This window comes from Phaenicophaeus curvirostris, chromosome 28, assembly GCF_032191515.1.
Source record: "Phaenicophaeus curvirostris isolate KB17595 chromosome 28, BPBGC_Pcur_1.0, whole genome shotgun sequence".
Lineage (NCBI taxonomy): Eukaryota > Metazoa > Chordata > Aves > Cuculiformes > Cuculidae > Phaenicophaeus > Phaenicophaeus curvirostris.
In genome coordinates, this window is record NC_091419.1 from 2,130,877 (window position 1) to 2,146,663 (window position 15,787).

General features: G+C 53.5%; 1 protein-coding gene across 2 annotated transcripts in view; it reads left to right on the forward strand.

Moving 5' to 3' along the window:
* LOC138731793 (fibrillin-2-like) overlaps nucleotides 1–11,161 on the forward strand; it is a 126,553-nt gene extending 115,392 nt beyond the window's left edge. For both annotated transcript variants that reach the window (XM_069877960.1, XM_069877961.1), the window contains exons 51-65: nucleotides 335–400; nucleotides 686–811; nucleotides 1,044–1,163; nucleotides 1,623–1,745; nucleotides 2,020–2,151; nucleotides 2,746–2,871; nucleotides 3,170–3,376; nucleotides 4,117–4,242; nucleotides 5,587–5,709; nucleotides 5,954–6,070; nucleotides 6,334–6,462; nucleotides 7,057–7,176; nucleotides 7,646–7,877; nucleotides 9,255–9,423; nucleotides 10,627–11,161. In XM_069877960.1, coding sequence (XP_069734061.1) covers nucleotides 335–400; nucleotides 686–811; nucleotides 1,044–1,163; nucleotides 1,623–1,745; nucleotides 2,020–2,151; nucleotides 2,746–2,871; nucleotides 3,170–3,376; nucleotides 4,117–4,242; nucleotides 5,587–5,709; nucleotides 5,954–6,070; nucleotides 6,334–6,462; nucleotides 7,057–7,176; nucleotides 7,646–7,877; nucleotides 9,255–9,423; nucleotides 10,627–11,001 — 2,291 coding nt within the window. In that variant the 3' untranslated portion in view covers nucleotides 11,002–11,161. The remainder of the gene's footprint in view (nucleotides 1–334; nucleotides 401–685; nucleotides 812–1,043; nucleotides 1,164–1,622; nucleotides 1,746–2,019; nucleotides 2,152–2,745; nucleotides 2,872–3,169; nucleotides 3,377–4,116; nucleotides 4,243–5,586; nucleotides 5,710–5,953; nucleotides 6,071–6,333; nucleotides 6,463–7,056; nucleotides 7,177–7,645; nucleotides 7,878–9,254; nucleotides 9,424–10,626) is intronic.
* Nucleotides 11,162–15,787: the final 4,626 nt, after the last annotated feature.

Genomic DNA, 15,787 nt, shown 5'->3' on the forward strand with positions numbered 1-15,787 from the left:
AGAGTGGGCTTCTCTGTCCGGAGGATACTGCCCTGAAACCTGGTAGCCCTTACTGCACTAGTCCCTGGGTCTCCAGCAGCCATGGTCAGGCTTGTTGCTGCTTTGGATCTGCTCTCAGCTGTCTGTAGGGCTTTGGAGAAGGCAAAAGCATTTTAGTCCCTCCAGATCCAAAGCAAGCACAGGTGTTTTCCATCCAGCCAGGGATTTTTTGTGGTCTCCCATGGGCAGGGAGCTGCCAAGCTCGCAGTCATGCTCTAGAAGCTTTCCAAGCACATTTCAGCTTCTGTGAGCAGAAGAACTTGTAAGCATATCTCACTTTTCTGCTTTCTTCCAGTTGCCTTCCAGGAGCTGTGTCCATATGGCCATGGAGCCATCCCAGGCCCAGGTGACACCCGAGAAGGTAAGGTCTGATCTAGGGATGAGAAGAAATTTGTTTTGAGGTGGAGTCGCCTAGAAGTGACTAAACTTAGACTATGTGGAGAGTAGGGGTGAATGCCAGTGGCAGGAGGGAAAGAACATAGGACTGGGTGCCCTCCCAAGCTCACGGTCTCTCACCGCTCACCTCAGGTTCAGCCCCCAGCTCTGGAGAGGGAGTATCTGCTATGGTACTCAGTCCTGAGGGGACAGGGGCATGTTTCTGGCTATGTTCTCCTGTGATGTTTCATTGCCTTGGTTTCCCTTCTAGACGTTAATGAATGCTCGGAGAACCTGGGTGTCTGCATAAACGGGGCCTGCATTAACACTGATGGCTCCTTCCGCTGCGAGTGCCCCTTTGGGTACAACCTGGACTACACAGGAGTCAACTGTGTGGGTAAGGGTCTGCATGGGGAGCACCTGCTCCCGCTTGCTCTCATTCTCCTTCCATCCGAGGCTGGGAGTGTGTGTGTGTGTGTGTGGAGAGAACAAATTTGCTTCTTTCCTGCCTCTTTGCTTTTTACTCCTGGCTCCTGGTTTGGTTGGACTTGTTTGAATGCTCAAGAAGAGACCAGCTTGCACCTTTCCTGTCTAATTCATCCACCTAACGTGGTCTTGGCTTCCTCCAGATACTGATGAGTGCTCCATTGGCAACCCTTGTGGCAACGGCACCTGCACCAACGTGGTGGGAGGCTTCGAGTGTGCCTGTGATGAAGGCTTTGAGCCAGGTCCCATGATGACTTGTGAAGGTAATGCTGCTGTGGGGCAATCTCTTCACTTCTGTTGCTCACTGGGCTTTGTACATGACCCGAGAGCCACTGCCTGGATGAGAAGCAGTCAGGTCAGCCACCAATGGACCGTGCAGAAAAGCTGGCTGGAGCTCATCTCCACATGAATGCAGACGTTAGTGCTGTCCCCTTCAGCTTCCTCTGAGGCTGGAGCCCAGGAGGAGGTCTGGAGACCTGCCTAAATGTAGAGGCTGCCTCACCAAGGAGCCAGGACCCTCTCCCATCAAAGCTGCTGGGGCACCAGGTGTCTTTCCCTCTGCAACTGAAGGCCATGGCAGGAAGCCTTGGTGGAACAAAGTCCTCTGAGATGAATGCATGAGGAGGAGGGGAGTCTGTCCTGGGGAGGTCCACCACCACAACAGCCCAGCTGACTCTGCTGAGAGCACAGAGTCGAGCTCTGTCTTCTCTCCTGCCTCCCAGATATCAATGAATGTTCCCTGAATCCCCTGCTTTGTGCCTTCCGCTGCATCAACACCTTTGGCTCCTATGAGTGCACCTGCCCGTCTGGATACGCCCTTCGAGAAGACAGAAGAATGTGCAGAGGTAAAATCCCCTTCTGGTCCCATCAGGAGAGCTCCCACCCTGTCCCCAGCCCCTGCGCTGAGTCCATCTCTGTTGCTGTATGGAGAGCAGGCAGGGCTTCTGAGCTGGCATCCTTGGGCTTGTGCTCCCTCTCACTCACCTCGGTGTCCGTGCCGTGTGCCGGCCAGCCTGGACTGGTGGAGCAGGGTGGATGAGAGCGCTTGGTTCCCAGTGTTCCCCACAGCGCTGCAGAGCTGGCAGGTTAAACATGGTCTCATGGGGTTCTGGATTGCAGATCTGGATGAGTGTGCAGAGGGACTACATGACTGCGAGTCTCGAGGGATGCTGTGCAAGAATCTCATCGGCACCTTCATGTGCATCTGCCCACCAGGAATGCAACGCAGGCCGGATGGAGAGGGCTGCACAGGTACCAAGGACCAGGCTGGGAGGGATTCGCAGCAGAGATAGAGACCATCTCTTCTTCTAGCTTTATTTCATGTCCTTCTGTTAAACAGCTCTTTCCCAGGATTTCTCCTGTATTTCCTGTATGTCCTGCTAGATGCCTACAAACACAAAACCCCTGTTCATCTCTGGACCTATAGGTCTACACAGTCTCAGCACAGGATGACACAGTGTTCTGCCATGTGTCCTTTTGGTTTAGTCTTTCCATGTCTGTGACAAGCTTCTTTGCACTGAGCTAATTTTGGAAGGGCCAGCACTGGACAGCCCACACTTGCAAACACAGCAGGAGTGCAAAGCAAGCCCAGATGCATTCCTAGACCACCAGCTTGGCCACTTGCAGGTGGAGAATGTGCAAACCAGGGGACATGAATAGTCAGCTGCCCTGCTTTGGGGAAGGTCCAGGGCACATGGATGTGTTTCTCAGCTCCCTAAGGATGTGGAAGTGGTCCTCAAGGACGATATGAGAGTGTTTCACACTGTCTAGTAGCATGAAGGGTTGTGGAAAGCTGAGATTTGTCCTGTGCCTCACTGCAGTTCTTTGTGGCTCCTTTCTTCCTAGATGAGAACGAGTGTCGCACCAAGCCTGGAATCTGCCCCAATGGCCGCTGCATCAACACAGTGGGAAGTTACCGCTGTGACTGCAATGAAGGTTTTGAAGTCAGTCCCTCTGGCACAGATTGTATTGGTAATTACCAAGTCCTAGTGGGTCTTAAGCAGCCTCTCTTTAGTAGCAGATGATGCTTTTCGGGTGTTTCAGTGTTTCTGAACAGAAAGGTTTTTGGGGCATCAACTTTACCTTTTGCATTATCCAATTCACACCAGCTTCCACGTAGGAACGGTTGGACTCGGTGATCCGGTGGGTCTCTTCCAACCTGGTTATTCTGTGATTCTGTGACTGGCAAGGATTGGACAGGCTGCTTGGTTATCCCTGGTGCTGATGCTGTCTCAGATCCTGACCTTGCGTCCCTACTCTTTCTGTCCAGACACCCGACAGGGATTCTGTTTCACGGAAGTGCTGCAAACCATGTGCCAGATGTCCTCCACCAACCGCAACCTGGTCACCAAATCCGAGTGTTGCTGCAACAGTGGGCGCAGCTGGGGCCCCCAGTGTGAGCTCTGTCCTCTTCCTGGAACTGCCCAGTACAAGAAGATGTGTCCTCATGGGCCAGGATACTCCACTGATGGGAGAGGTGAGACCCAAGTCGCCTTCATTGCCAAGGAGGGAAATCAGTGATGTGGGCACAGGCAGAATTCCCTTGGGATGGGGTACACAGTGCCTGGAGCAGATGAGAAGCCTCTGCAACGTTACCTTAACACTCCCTGATTGCAGTCTCTGGCTCCCAAGGAGGGTCTGAGTTGCCCTGGCACAGGAGCTCGAGGACAGAATCATAGAATCACCAGGTTGGAAAAGACCCACTGGATCATCGAGTCCAACCATTCCCATCAATCACTAAACCATGTCCTTCAGCACCTCATCCACCCGTCCCTTAAACCCCTCCAAGGAAGGTGACTCAACCACCTCCCTGGGTAGCCTCTGCCAGTGCCCAATGACCCTTTCCGTGAAATTTTTTTTCCTAATGTCCAGCCTAAACATACCCTGGTGGAGCTTGAGGCCATTCCCTCTTGTCCTGTCCCCTGTCACTTGGGAGAAGAGCCCAGCTCCCTCCTCTCCACAACATCCTTCCAGGTAGTTGGAGAGAGCAATGAGGTCTCCCCTCAGCCTCCTCTTCTCCAGGATAAGCACCCCCAGCTCTCTCAGCTGCTCCTCTTGTTCTCCAGCCCCTTCAGCAGCTTTGTTGCTTTTCTCTGGACTCACTCCAGAGCCTCAACATCCTTCTTGTGGTGAGGGGCCCAGAACTGAACACAGGATTTGAGGAGCGGTCTCACCAGAGGCAGTGTTGCATTAACAGGTCTCCCTCTTCTCCCACAGACATCGATGAGTGCAAGGTCCTCCCCAACCTCTGCAAGAACGGACAGTGCATCAACAGCATCGGCTCCTTCCGCTGCCACTGCAAGCTGGGCTACACCGCGGACATCACAGGCACAGCCTGTGTGGGTGAGTTGGGAGAACAGAACCCTTGGTGGGCTTCCATCCCTGCTTGTCCACATGCAAAGAGAGAGAGGGTCGTGTATTGCCCACCTGTGACCTGCCCTCACCTCTGCCCATCCTGTCTTCCACATCCATAGCAAGGGTCTGGGACCTTCGCCCTTTTGCATGGTCCTCTATACATCAAAGTCATCATTCCATGTTGTCTAACTCCTTAAAACACAGGCTCGTTGTCTTCTCCAAGGGTCACAGGAACTGGAGTGCGATCCAGAGGTGAAAGTCTGGGTACAGCCAGACCTTGCACTGGCAGGGCAGCAGGTTCTAGCCAGCCTGAGTGCCGTGTTGTGAATTCTGATGCTGCTATAAAAGGCACCCCTAGAATCACAGCTGCAGGCATCTGAGGAAGTGCTGAAGGAGTTGAGGAGGTGCCATCCTTCCAGTACTGAGATGGTGTTCAGGACCATGCCAGCAACTGTGTGTCCTAGACACAGAGTGGAAAAGAGGCCTTGGCTTCCAGAAACCAAGCTTTGCACCTAGAAGTAGAGCAGATATGACCTTGAACACCAGGACAGGATTCCTTTCTAAACATCCTTACCCTTCTACATCTCTGTGCCCTCCAGCTTGACTCAATGTTGTGGGCTGTGACTCCCTGCTGGGCAGAGGTGACAGCCCCAAAAGCACAGGGCCAGCCCCATCCCTGATGTTCCCAGTGCTCAGGAGGAGCATCTATCTGTATCTTCACCTAGGAAGGGGCTGAGAAAAATGTCACTTGCATTCACCAGGTCATACAACATCCCATGCCTGAGCAGGGTGGTGGTTAAGCTGAAAGAAGGGAGATGAGATCTTAGGAAGAAATGTTTTCTTGTGAGGGTGAGGAGGCCCTGGCCCAGGTTGCCCAGAGCAGTGGTGGCTGCCCCATCCCTGGAGGGGTTGAAGGCCAGGTTGGATGGGGCTTGGAGCCCCTGATCCAGTGGGAGGGGTCCCTGCCCATGGCGGAGTGTTTGGAACTAGAGGAGCTTTAAGGTCCCTTCCAACCTAAAACATTCCGTGAGTCTGATCCATCTCTTCTCCTTCAGGAGACCTCTAGATTTGTTGTGCTGGCTCAGACTGAGGTGCTTCCTCAAAGACCCTGTATCTGCTCAGCAGCTTCCTGGAGAGTGGAAAAGATACGGGGGGGCAGTGAATGCCAGGACTCATAGGGCCATCTGACCGCTTAGCTATGTGGGGCCATGAAACCTGGGAACATTTTGTATTTGGAAGCCCTTTAGCAGACTGAATGGTGCAAGGGGTGGTGAGGACCCACTCCAGAAGCTCAACCTGTGAATGCTGATGTATCTTGTCTCTTGAGTCTAGATTTGGATGAGTGTAACCAGTCCCCGAAGCCATGTAACTTCATCTGCAAGAACACAGAAGGCAGCTACCAATGCTCTTGCCCTCGAGGGTACATTCTACAAGAAGATGGGAAGATCTGCAAAGGTATTCACCAAGGAGAAGGCAGCAGAGGCCCCGCCTCATCTCTGGCAGCAGGGTGGAGCGGGGACGGGACAGTGGAGTTGATTCTCATGCATGAATTTCAAGTCCATTGCTCCTGAGGCTGGTGCGTGTCAGATCCTGGTCTGCCCAGGACTGCTGTGCATCACCACGTTCATGCAGGGGTCCTAAAGATAAGCTATCTCAGTAAGATAAACTGAAATACATGTTCTTGTGCTTGTTGCTTTAGACTTGGATGAATGTTCTACCAAGCAGCACAACTGCCAGTTCCTGTGTGTCAACATCATCGGAGGATTCAACTGCAAATGCCCTCCAGGCTTCACTCAGCACCACTCATCCTGCATCGGTGAGTAGAGGCGTTTGCTGCTCTTCTATACAGCACCTCCAAGGTCCCTATGGATTGGCTTTAAGCCCAGGAGAGACATTCCAGCTCCTCAGCTCTGGATGCAGAGCACTGCCTCTCTCCAGCTGGCTTGAGGTCATGCATCTGACTCTTCTGTCTGCTGCTTGGTCTGGGCTGAGCTCCATGGTGCAAGGGAGCTGCCTGCAAAGCTGCACGCAGCCACATCCCTGGGGATGGACTTACATGTGGCCACCGGTGTTTTGCAGACAATAACGAGTGCACGGCTCAGCCCTCTCTGTGTGGAGCCAAAGGGCAGTGTCTGAACACGCCGGGCAGCTACAACTGCGAGTGTCAGAAAGGATTCTCCCTGGACAGCTCTGGTGTCAACTGTGAAGGTGGGTCTGTGTCTCTTGGGCTTTGACAGACACGTGTTCCAAGTGGAAGAGTTCGTTGTTCACTCCCAGTCCCTATGGCAGCTCATCTATAGCTCAATTAATCCTTACTGTGGGGCACCAAAAAACCCAGTGGGAAGTTCTGGTGCAAAGGAGAGGTCAGTGCCTGACCCGCTTGGAGAAACACTGGCTCTTGAACGAGTAGAAGAAGGTCATGGTGGTGCAACCATAGCAGCCAAGGATGGGAAAAGAATGGTCCTGTATCTTATTAGGTGAGATCTCACACTGTCCAAGACCCACCATGTGCTATGTTAAGTCTTATGTTCACCACAAAGAGCCTGAAGAGCAGATCTGGTGATGGTCCAGGCCAGGCATGAAAGCAAAACACGTCTAAGCAAGGGCTGCAAGGAGATGTGTGTGGGCCTTGGGGCTGAGGGCATTTAAGTCCAAGCTGGAGAGACATAATTAGGCAGGAGAACCACCCATCCACATGAGCACCCTCAAGGATGCTGGCTGCCAGTCCTGTGCCATGTGTACACGGTCCCTTTGCACCCAGGGATAATTTGTCTCACCTCCATCTGTGTTACCTTGCTGCAGATGTGGATGAGTGCGATGGAAACCATCGGTGCCAGCACGGCTGCCAGAACGTGCTTGGAGGCTACCGCTGCGGTTGTCCCCAGGGCTACGTGCAGCACTACCAGTGGAATCAGTGTGTGGGTGAGTGTGGGATGGGGGCCTCTTGTACCCTATAGTGGTGAGATAAAGGACAGAGGATGGTTACGGCCTGAGTCCTTCTCTGGCCACCCCTGTCTCTCTCTGACACTGGATTGTGGGCTCATGTCTGCTAACCCAGCCCTGAGATGGAACATGCCTGTGCCCAGAGTTGCTGCCCCTGCCCTGAACTGTGCTGCTCCAGGTTCTCTCTGCAACAGGGACTGTCAGGAGTCATGAGCTCCTGGTGCCTCTGAAGTCAACATCTCCCTGCACTGCAGCAGGATAGAAAAATCAAGACAGTCCTTGGTCTGCATGAGATGAGGACTTGTAGGGGATCGTGGAGAAGGAGCCTGCTGCCATCTCAGCGATGGCCATGGGCAGGTTTCCCTGGCTGTGTGGGATGGAGAGCACCAGCAGCCCAGGAGCTCCCTTCTACCAGGTTTCTGACTGGTTCTGCTGTCTTTGGGCACAGATGAGAACGAGTGCTCCAGCCCCACTGCCTGCGGCTCTGCCTCCTGCTACAACACTCTGGGAAGTTTCAAGTGCGTCTGCCCGTCTGGCTTTGATTTCGACCAGGCCTTTGGAGGGTGCCAGGATGTGGATGAATGCTCGGCTGGTGGCAGCCCCTGCAGTTACGGCTGCTCCAACACTGATGGAGGTTATCTCTGTGGCTGTCCAGGAGGCTACTTCAGAGCAGGACAAGGGTAAGGAGTGCTGAGCAGGTAAGTCCCCACAGGCACCTCTGCGCTCCTGGGGGATATTGCAGGCTGCCAAGTGCATGGTACCCCCAGACATGCTCCATCACCACACTTCTGCTTTCTGCCACCAAAACCGTTTGAATCATAGAATCACAGAATCACCAGGTTGGAAAAGACCCACCCGATCATCGAGTCCAACCATTCCTATCAAATGCTAAACCATGTCCCTCAGCGCCTTGTCCACCCGTCCCTTAAACACCTCCAGGGAAGGTGACTCAACCCTCTCCCTGGGCAGCCTCTGCCAGTGCCCAGTGACCCTTTCTGTGAAAATTTCTTCCTAATATCCAGCTTGACCCTCCCCTGGAGCAGCTTGAGGCCGTTGTCTCTCGTCCTGTCCCCTGTCACTTGGGAGAAGAGCCCAGCTCCCTCCTCTCCACAACCTCCTTTCAGGGAGTTGGAGAGAGCAATGAGGTCTCCCCTCACCCTCCTCTTCTCCAGGGTAAACACCCCCAGCTCTCTCAGCCGCTCCTCTTGTTCTCCAGCCCCCTCACCAGCTTTGTTGCTCTTCTCTGGACTCACTCCAGAGCCTCAACATCCTTCTTGTGGTGAGGGGCCCGGAACTGAACACAGGATTCGAGGAGCGGTCTCACCAGTGCCAAGTCCAGAGGGAGAAGAACCTCCCTGGCCCTGCTGGCCACGCCGTTTCTGATCCAAGCCAAGATGCCATTGGCCTTCTTGGCCACCTGGGCCACTGCTGGCTCATGTTCAGTTGCTGTCAAGCAACACCCCCAGGTCCTTCTCCTCCAGGCAGCTTTCCAGCCAGACTTCTAGTTTGTAGCCCTGCATAGGGTTGTTGTGCCCTGAAGGAGCCCCAGGAGCTAGTGAGCTCTACATGAGCCCTCAGTTTCTCCATGCCAGAATGTTCCTTGCCAGTCATAAGATCCCCATGTTAGTGCCCACCTCCTCTTCCAGTTCACTAATCCAATAGTGCAGCTGCTAGCACTGAAGCAGATGCTCTGCAGATCCACCTAAGCCAGGGTGCAGACAGATTAAATCTTCTGATCACGTCCAAAGAAGATGGTGAAGGGTTTACAAGTGAACAAAGTTGGTGAAGGGTTTAGAGGGGAAGCCGTATGACGAGTGGCTAAAGTCACTTGGTCTGTTCAGGCTGGAAAAGAGGAGAGACCTCTTAGCACCATGGTGTGAATGTCGGGGTGTCCTGTGCAGGGACAGGAGTTGGACTCGATGATCCTTGCGGGTCCCTTCCAACTCAGGACATTCTATGATTCTAAGAGGTGGCCTGATCTCCCTCCGGTGTGTCCTGTCTACAAACCATTGTGTAAAAAAAATCTGAGATGGGTCTCTCTGCTCTTCTGCCACCAGACACTGTATTTCTGGCTTGGGTTTTGGGAAAGGTTCCTATATTCCTGCTCCTCAAGAAGAGGATGAAGACAACCTACTTTCCCCTGAAACGTGCTATGAGTGCAAGATAAACGGATATCCCAAGAGGGGCCGTCAGCGACGCAGTGTCAATGGCACGGAGAAGCACGAGGTAAGAACTCCATGGCATCCTGGATGGGGTGGAGCAAGGCAAGAGCTGGATCACTTGGGAGGATGGTTTTCTGGAGTGGATCCCATGCAGTGTGGCCATTCCTGTGGGTCTGCCTTAGTCCGGACAGAGAGCAGCTCACTCTGAACCCGTCCATGCTTCGTGCTTGGGTGTCTGCAGATGCCACTGAGTCCTACAGAAATGCAAGGCCTTTCAGAATATGTTAGAGGAGGTCAGAACAAGCTTAAGAGACACGCATTTGTGTGGCTTGGCCACAAATGGGTAGAGCTATATGCAACCAAGAAACAGACCAGACGTTTCTTCAAGGAAACAAGCGGAGCTGATGGGAGAGCAGTTCCTGTAGCGCCATAGAGGACTGTGAGAACTTACTGTCTCTAGACTGGAGCTGTCACTATAAATACAAATTCTTCCTTGGAGGAAAGTTCTGAATTCTGTCCAAGGATCACCCAAGAGGTTCATAGCCCTAGGCAGGACAGATGGGACTGGGAGGTCACGATGGGCCCTTCAGGTCCTGGGAAGAAGATGCCCCTGGATTCATTGGTTCTTTCTCTGAAGGTGAGGGCTGTGTGCTGGCTAGTTCAGTCTCAGAGACACCAACAGGAGAAGGACATAGATCTGTTAGAGTGAGTCCAGAAGAGGACACGAATGTGGAGGACAGGGTGGGAGCTAAGGTTGTTCAGCCTGGAGAAGAGAAGGCTCCAGGGAGAACCTAGGGCAGTTTCCAGCACTGAAAGGGGCTCCAGGAAAGATGGGGAGGGGCACTTGGTCAGGGAGTGCAGGGAGAGGATGAGGGGAAATGGGTTTGAGCTGAAAGAGGGGAGATTGAGATGAGATCTTAGGAAGGAATATTTTGCCATGGGGGTGGGGAGGCCCTGGCCCAGGTTGCCCAGAGCAGTGGTGGCTGCCCCATCCCTGGAGGGGTTCAATGCCAGGTTGGATGGGGCTTGGAGCAACTGGATCCACTGGGAGGTGTCCCTGCCCATGGCAGGGGGTGGAACTGGATGGGCTTTGAGGTCCTTTCTAACCCAAACCATTCTATGATTCTGTGAAAGCAAAGACTACAGAAGTCATAGTCTCTTCTCAGAGCTGCTTTTGGGTGGCCCATGGGACAAAACTCTAGATCAAGTCCTTCACCAGACCATGAGCTTTTCTTGGTATCTGTAACATGCCTGGTTCCTTTTGAAGGATCATGCTGTGAACTTGGCCAGCATGGATGTGGATGCTCCTCTGTCCATGATGCTGAACCTCTCAGACCTGGCTCACAAGGAGCACATCCTGGAGCTCCTGCCAGCTGTGGAGCCCCTGGAGAACCGTGTGCGGTATCTCATCTCCCATGGGAATGAGGATGGCTACTTCCGCATCCACCAAAAAGAGGGGCTCAGCTACCTGCACCTCGGCCGCAAGAAAGTGGTGCCTGGCACCTACCTGCTGGAAATCGTGAGCGTGCCCCTGTACCGCAAGAGGGAACTGCAGAAACTAGAGGCCAAGAACCACCTCAACTACTTAGCAGGGGAGCTGGGCCAGGCACTGAGAATGAAGCTCCAGCTCCAGCTCTACTAACATCCATGAGATCCGCCCACCCAACCGACAGTACAGTCCTTAGCCTCGCCATCCACACCTGGAAACAACAACTGCCTCTCCCCTCGCTGCACCCCTTGCCACCACCTCCTCACTGCACTGTACGACTGATGGGAAATGTCCCTCTGGGCTCAGCACTCACCTTGGCTCCATGGGCTGCTTGAGTCAAAACCCAACCGTGCCGCAAATGAGCTCATGAAAGCTTTGCCAAAGGTTCCAACCTTCTTAGCAGGGACTCCCTCCCTCTGCTCAGCTCTTGCCTGTCTCCTTTAACCGAGGTACTGTTAGTCTGAGGTGGCAAGGGCAGGGCCATGAGGAAACTGTCTGTCCTTCATGGTCACAGCCCAGCCCAGGAGATGAGGAGAGCTGGGGGAAGCTTTGGAAGGAGCGATGGCGTGGTGTGGTGTTGGTGCATTTCCCAACAACTCTTGTTCCTCTGTTGCTTCTGCATTGTTCCAATGGTTCTCCAGAAACCATCCCATGCCTACGCTGCCTGTGCTCTGTCTCTCTTTCTGTCCTCTCCATGTCCTCTGTTCCTTTGGGGCTCCTCTGTCAAACAGAAAAGGTCTCCTCTGAGTTCAGGTTGCTAACCTCACATCATGAAGCACCCAGGCCGTGGGACCACAGGCTCCTGTAGGGAGTCCAGGGTTTTCCCACTGCCATAAGCTGAACATGCGCATGCCCTCCAAAGATTGGAGCTGGAAGGGCTTTTCCAGAGCACCAACAAGTCCAGCAGTGAAGGTGTCCTCTAAATGAGGGGGAGATCTGGGGAAAGACAAATAATTGCATTGTTGAATGCGATTGGACAAACTAAACTGGCAGGAAGAATGTCATGAATCTGGCAGAGAGCATCTGGATGCTCCACATGCCAGAGGGGCTGGAGGGCTTGGCAGGATGTTTGTGCCGTGCTGCATGGGCAGGTTTGCTGGCTGCCACCGCCAAGAGGGTTTGGAAAGCCTGTGAAAGGTTTCCCACGAGCAGAAGCAAGCTGGGGACAGGCGGTTGGTCTCTGCAGCCTGGAAGGGGCAACCAGAGCCAAGAGTCCTTGACTCGAAGCCACCCCATCTGTGTGACATCTGTGCTTATGGCCAGGTTCCTCACGGTCAGGAGCACTTCTGTAGCCCAGGGCTGTGACTTGCTCCCCTCTGGTTGCCGCATCCACTCAGCCGGCCAAGGTGACACAGGGGGTTGGACAGTCTCTGGTTAACGCAGCCAATAAAACGCACTAAAATGAATCTGGAAAATAGGAATTAAGTGACTTGAGGTCTCCCTGCTGCCTCAAGTAGCCTGTCCAGGTGGGCTTCTCTTCCCTCCTCGCGTGTCCTTCCCACAGCCGCTCTCTGCAATGCCATTTCCCAGTTTTGCATGACTGTTGGGTCCTTCATCAAGCCTGTGCATGACCACAGGCAAGCAAGGTGCTAAATCGCTCTGGTGCCACACAACAACTACCTTCTCCATTCATCTAAGGTGCTTTCAGAAGCTGGTGCTGGTCTTGAACCGTCAGCGTTTGTGCACTGTACCCAGCCACCCTTTCTTGTTGGTGTCCAACCACCACCGCTGTGGTTCCTCAGTGGTGGGAGGAGGTCCTGGAGCTTGGGTTTTTTGGTACTTCGGGGGAGGTTGGTTATTTTCCCACCGCGTGGGGTGGGGGGAATGTACGGATACTGTATGTGGGCTGATGTCAAACTTGAAAACTCTTCTTACATAATGCAGCTCCAGACTCTGGATTTTGCAAGAGTCCCCGAGCTGGTGACAGGAGGGGTGGCCTGATGGGTTGTTTTTTTTTTTTATTATTTTGGTTTGGTTTTGTTTTTCCAACAGGTGCTTTATTATTTTTTTTTAAGAAAAAAACCTATTATTAATAATAAATTAGCAGAGATGGGTTTGTGTGTGTGTGTTGAGCCAAAAGCCTCCAAAGAAAACACTCAAAGTTGCCTTCATTTCTCTCTTGTGCGGTGTTTTTTTTTTTTTTTTGTATTGACATTTCTTGCTGGTTGTTTATTTTTTAGGGGGGGAAATGATGAAACCCAAAACCTGTGCCTCTCGTCCCGCACAGAGGGGTGGCTCTTTGTGGAATTTCTTTTTTTTTTTTTTTTTTTGTATCAGAAACAACAGCAACAATAAAATTATTTTGGGTTAAGTGGTTCTGTGTCTTCCTGCTGGGGTGGGCACAGCAGGGGCAACACCTTGTCCACCTGCTGGGTCGAGGGGCAGTGGGTGGCCACGTCGGACACAGCCTGGGAGCGTAGCAGGACCCATCCCAGCTCCAACACGGAGGAGCCCAGGCTCGTTTCTTTGCTGTACTTGGTCCTCAGGGACAGTTTTACTCTTTCAGCCCCACCCAGCTGTCCCACGCCTGTATATCTCAGCACCCGTGGGGTCTTCAGGGTCCAGCCCAAAGCCTTTGGGCAGAAGACTGGTGAAAGAAGAGAGATGCAGCAGCAAAGTCTCTCCTGATACTTCAGTCTCTCCAGAACGTCTCTTCTACTCTACTCAGCACTGGTGAGACCGCACCTTGAATCCTGTGTTCAGTTCTGGGCCCCTCACCACAAGAAGGATTTTGAGACTCTGGAGCGAGTCCAGAGAAGAGCAACAAAGCTGGTGAGGGGGCTGGAGAACAAGAGGAGCGTCTGAGAGAGCTGGGGGTGTTTATCCTGGAGAAGAGGAGGCTGAGGGGAGACCTCATTGCTCTCCAACTCCCTGAAAGGAGGTTGTGGAGAGGAGGGAGCTGGGCTCTTCTCCCAAGTGACAGGGGACAGGACGAGAGGGAATGGCCTCAAGCTCCGCCAGGGGAGGGTCAGACGGGGTATTGGAAAAAATTTTTCGTGGAAAGGGTCATTGGGCACTGGCAGAGGCTGCCCAGGGAGGGGGTTGAGTCACCTTCCCTGGAGGGGTTTAAGGGAGGGGTAGACGAGGTGCTCAGGGACATGGTTTAGTGGCAGATAGGAATGGTTGGACTCAATGATCCAAGAGGTCTTTTCCAACATAGTGATTCTGTGATTCCAACCCAAACCATTCAACGATTCTGAGAGCGATGCCAAAGATCTGAGCTGCAGACCAGGTCGCTTTGTCCATCATTACTACTGAGCTGACGAGAGGTCACAGTGACCAAGTCAGGGGTGAGGGGGGCACAAAAAGGCCTCAGGAAGAGGAGACAGGGGGGATGCAGGACAGCAAAGGCAAGCCAAGTGCTACTGCTGCCTTGCTCACCCTGTGTGGTGTTGTGGGACCACACCTGATCCGGGGAGACTCTGCCTGTGCTGCAGTCACCCCTGGCTCCTCGATCAGCCCCTCTTGCTGCTCACCAGTGGTTTTACTGAGCAGAGCTCCTGCAGCGCAGGTTGCAGTGAGTGTCATGCAGTGTGTGCATCACTACAGGTCGTGATGCTACTGTGGCATGTGTCCCAGAGTAAGGGTCCAGCTGGTTGAGTTCTGCTTGGAGTTCCAGGCTGATAGTCTAGGTTTTAGCAAGCTCTTCTTGGCCTCCCATTCTGGAGGAACAGCCACAAGAGGGCAGGCAGGGCTACAGCATCCTTGCTACCAGCTGCGAGAGGGAAGATTGAGATGAGATTTTAGGAAGAAATGTTTTGCTGTGAGGGTGGAGAGGCCCTGGCCCAGGTTGCCCAGAGCAGTGGTGGCTGCCCCATCCCTGGAGGGGTTCAAGGCCAGGTTGGCTGGGGCTTGGAGCCCCTGATCCAGTGGGAGGTGTCCCTGCCCGTGGCAGGGGTGGAACTGGATGGCTTTAAGGTCCCTTCCAACCCAAATCATTCTATGATTCTATGTTTCTAAGAGTGGGAGGGAGCCCACTGCCTCACTGGGTGTTGGGAGAAGCTCTAGGTGGGGGGACAATCATGCCATGAAACCTGGGCAAAGGAAACCATGCTCCCAGTGAGCTCAGATGGCTGGAAACTGTTCCAAACAGCTTCCTTGCCTTGGTAGTGGATGAGTTAGACCCATATCAGATGGTGGGGAGGAGGTGACAGAGGAGACGACAGAGGAGGCACAGAAGCAAGGTGCACTGGGAACCCTCATCCTGCCAGCCACTTCTCTGCAGCACCCAGCAGGGACTCTGTGCCCCTCTCCATGCCGGTGCTCGTGCAATCCAGGGGTGTCTCAAAGGATGACCTGTTCCCACACATTCTAGATGCAGCAGAACCTACCAGGCTGCTGCCTGCACAGACCCTGGCAGATCATAGAATCATAGAATCACTAGGTTGGAAAGGACCCATTGGATCATCGAGTCCAACCATTCCCATCAATCACTAACCCATGTCCCTCAGCACCTCGTCCACCCGTCCCTTAAACCCCTCCAGGGAAGGTGACTCAAGCCCCTCCCTGGGCAGCCTCTGCCAGTGCCCAATGACCCTTTCCATGAAAAATTTTTTCCTAATGTTCAGCCTAAACCTCCCCTGGTGGAGCTTGAGGCCATTTCCTCTCGTCCTGTCCTCTGTCCCTTGGGAGAAGAGCCCAGCTCCCTCCTCTCCACAACCTCCTTTCAGGTAGTTATAGAGAGCAATGAGGTCTCCCCTCAGCCTCCTTTTCTCCAGGATAAACACCCCCAGCTCTCTCAGCTGCTCCTCTTGTTCTCCAGCCCCTTCACCAGCTTCGTTGCTCTTCTCTGGACTCGCTCCAGAGCCTCAACATCCTTCTTGTGGTGAGGGGCCCAGAACTGAACACAGCATTCGAGGAGCGGTCTCACCAGTGCCGAGTCCAGAGGGAGAAGAACCTCCCTGGACCTGCTGGCCACGCCGTTTCTGATCCAAGCCAA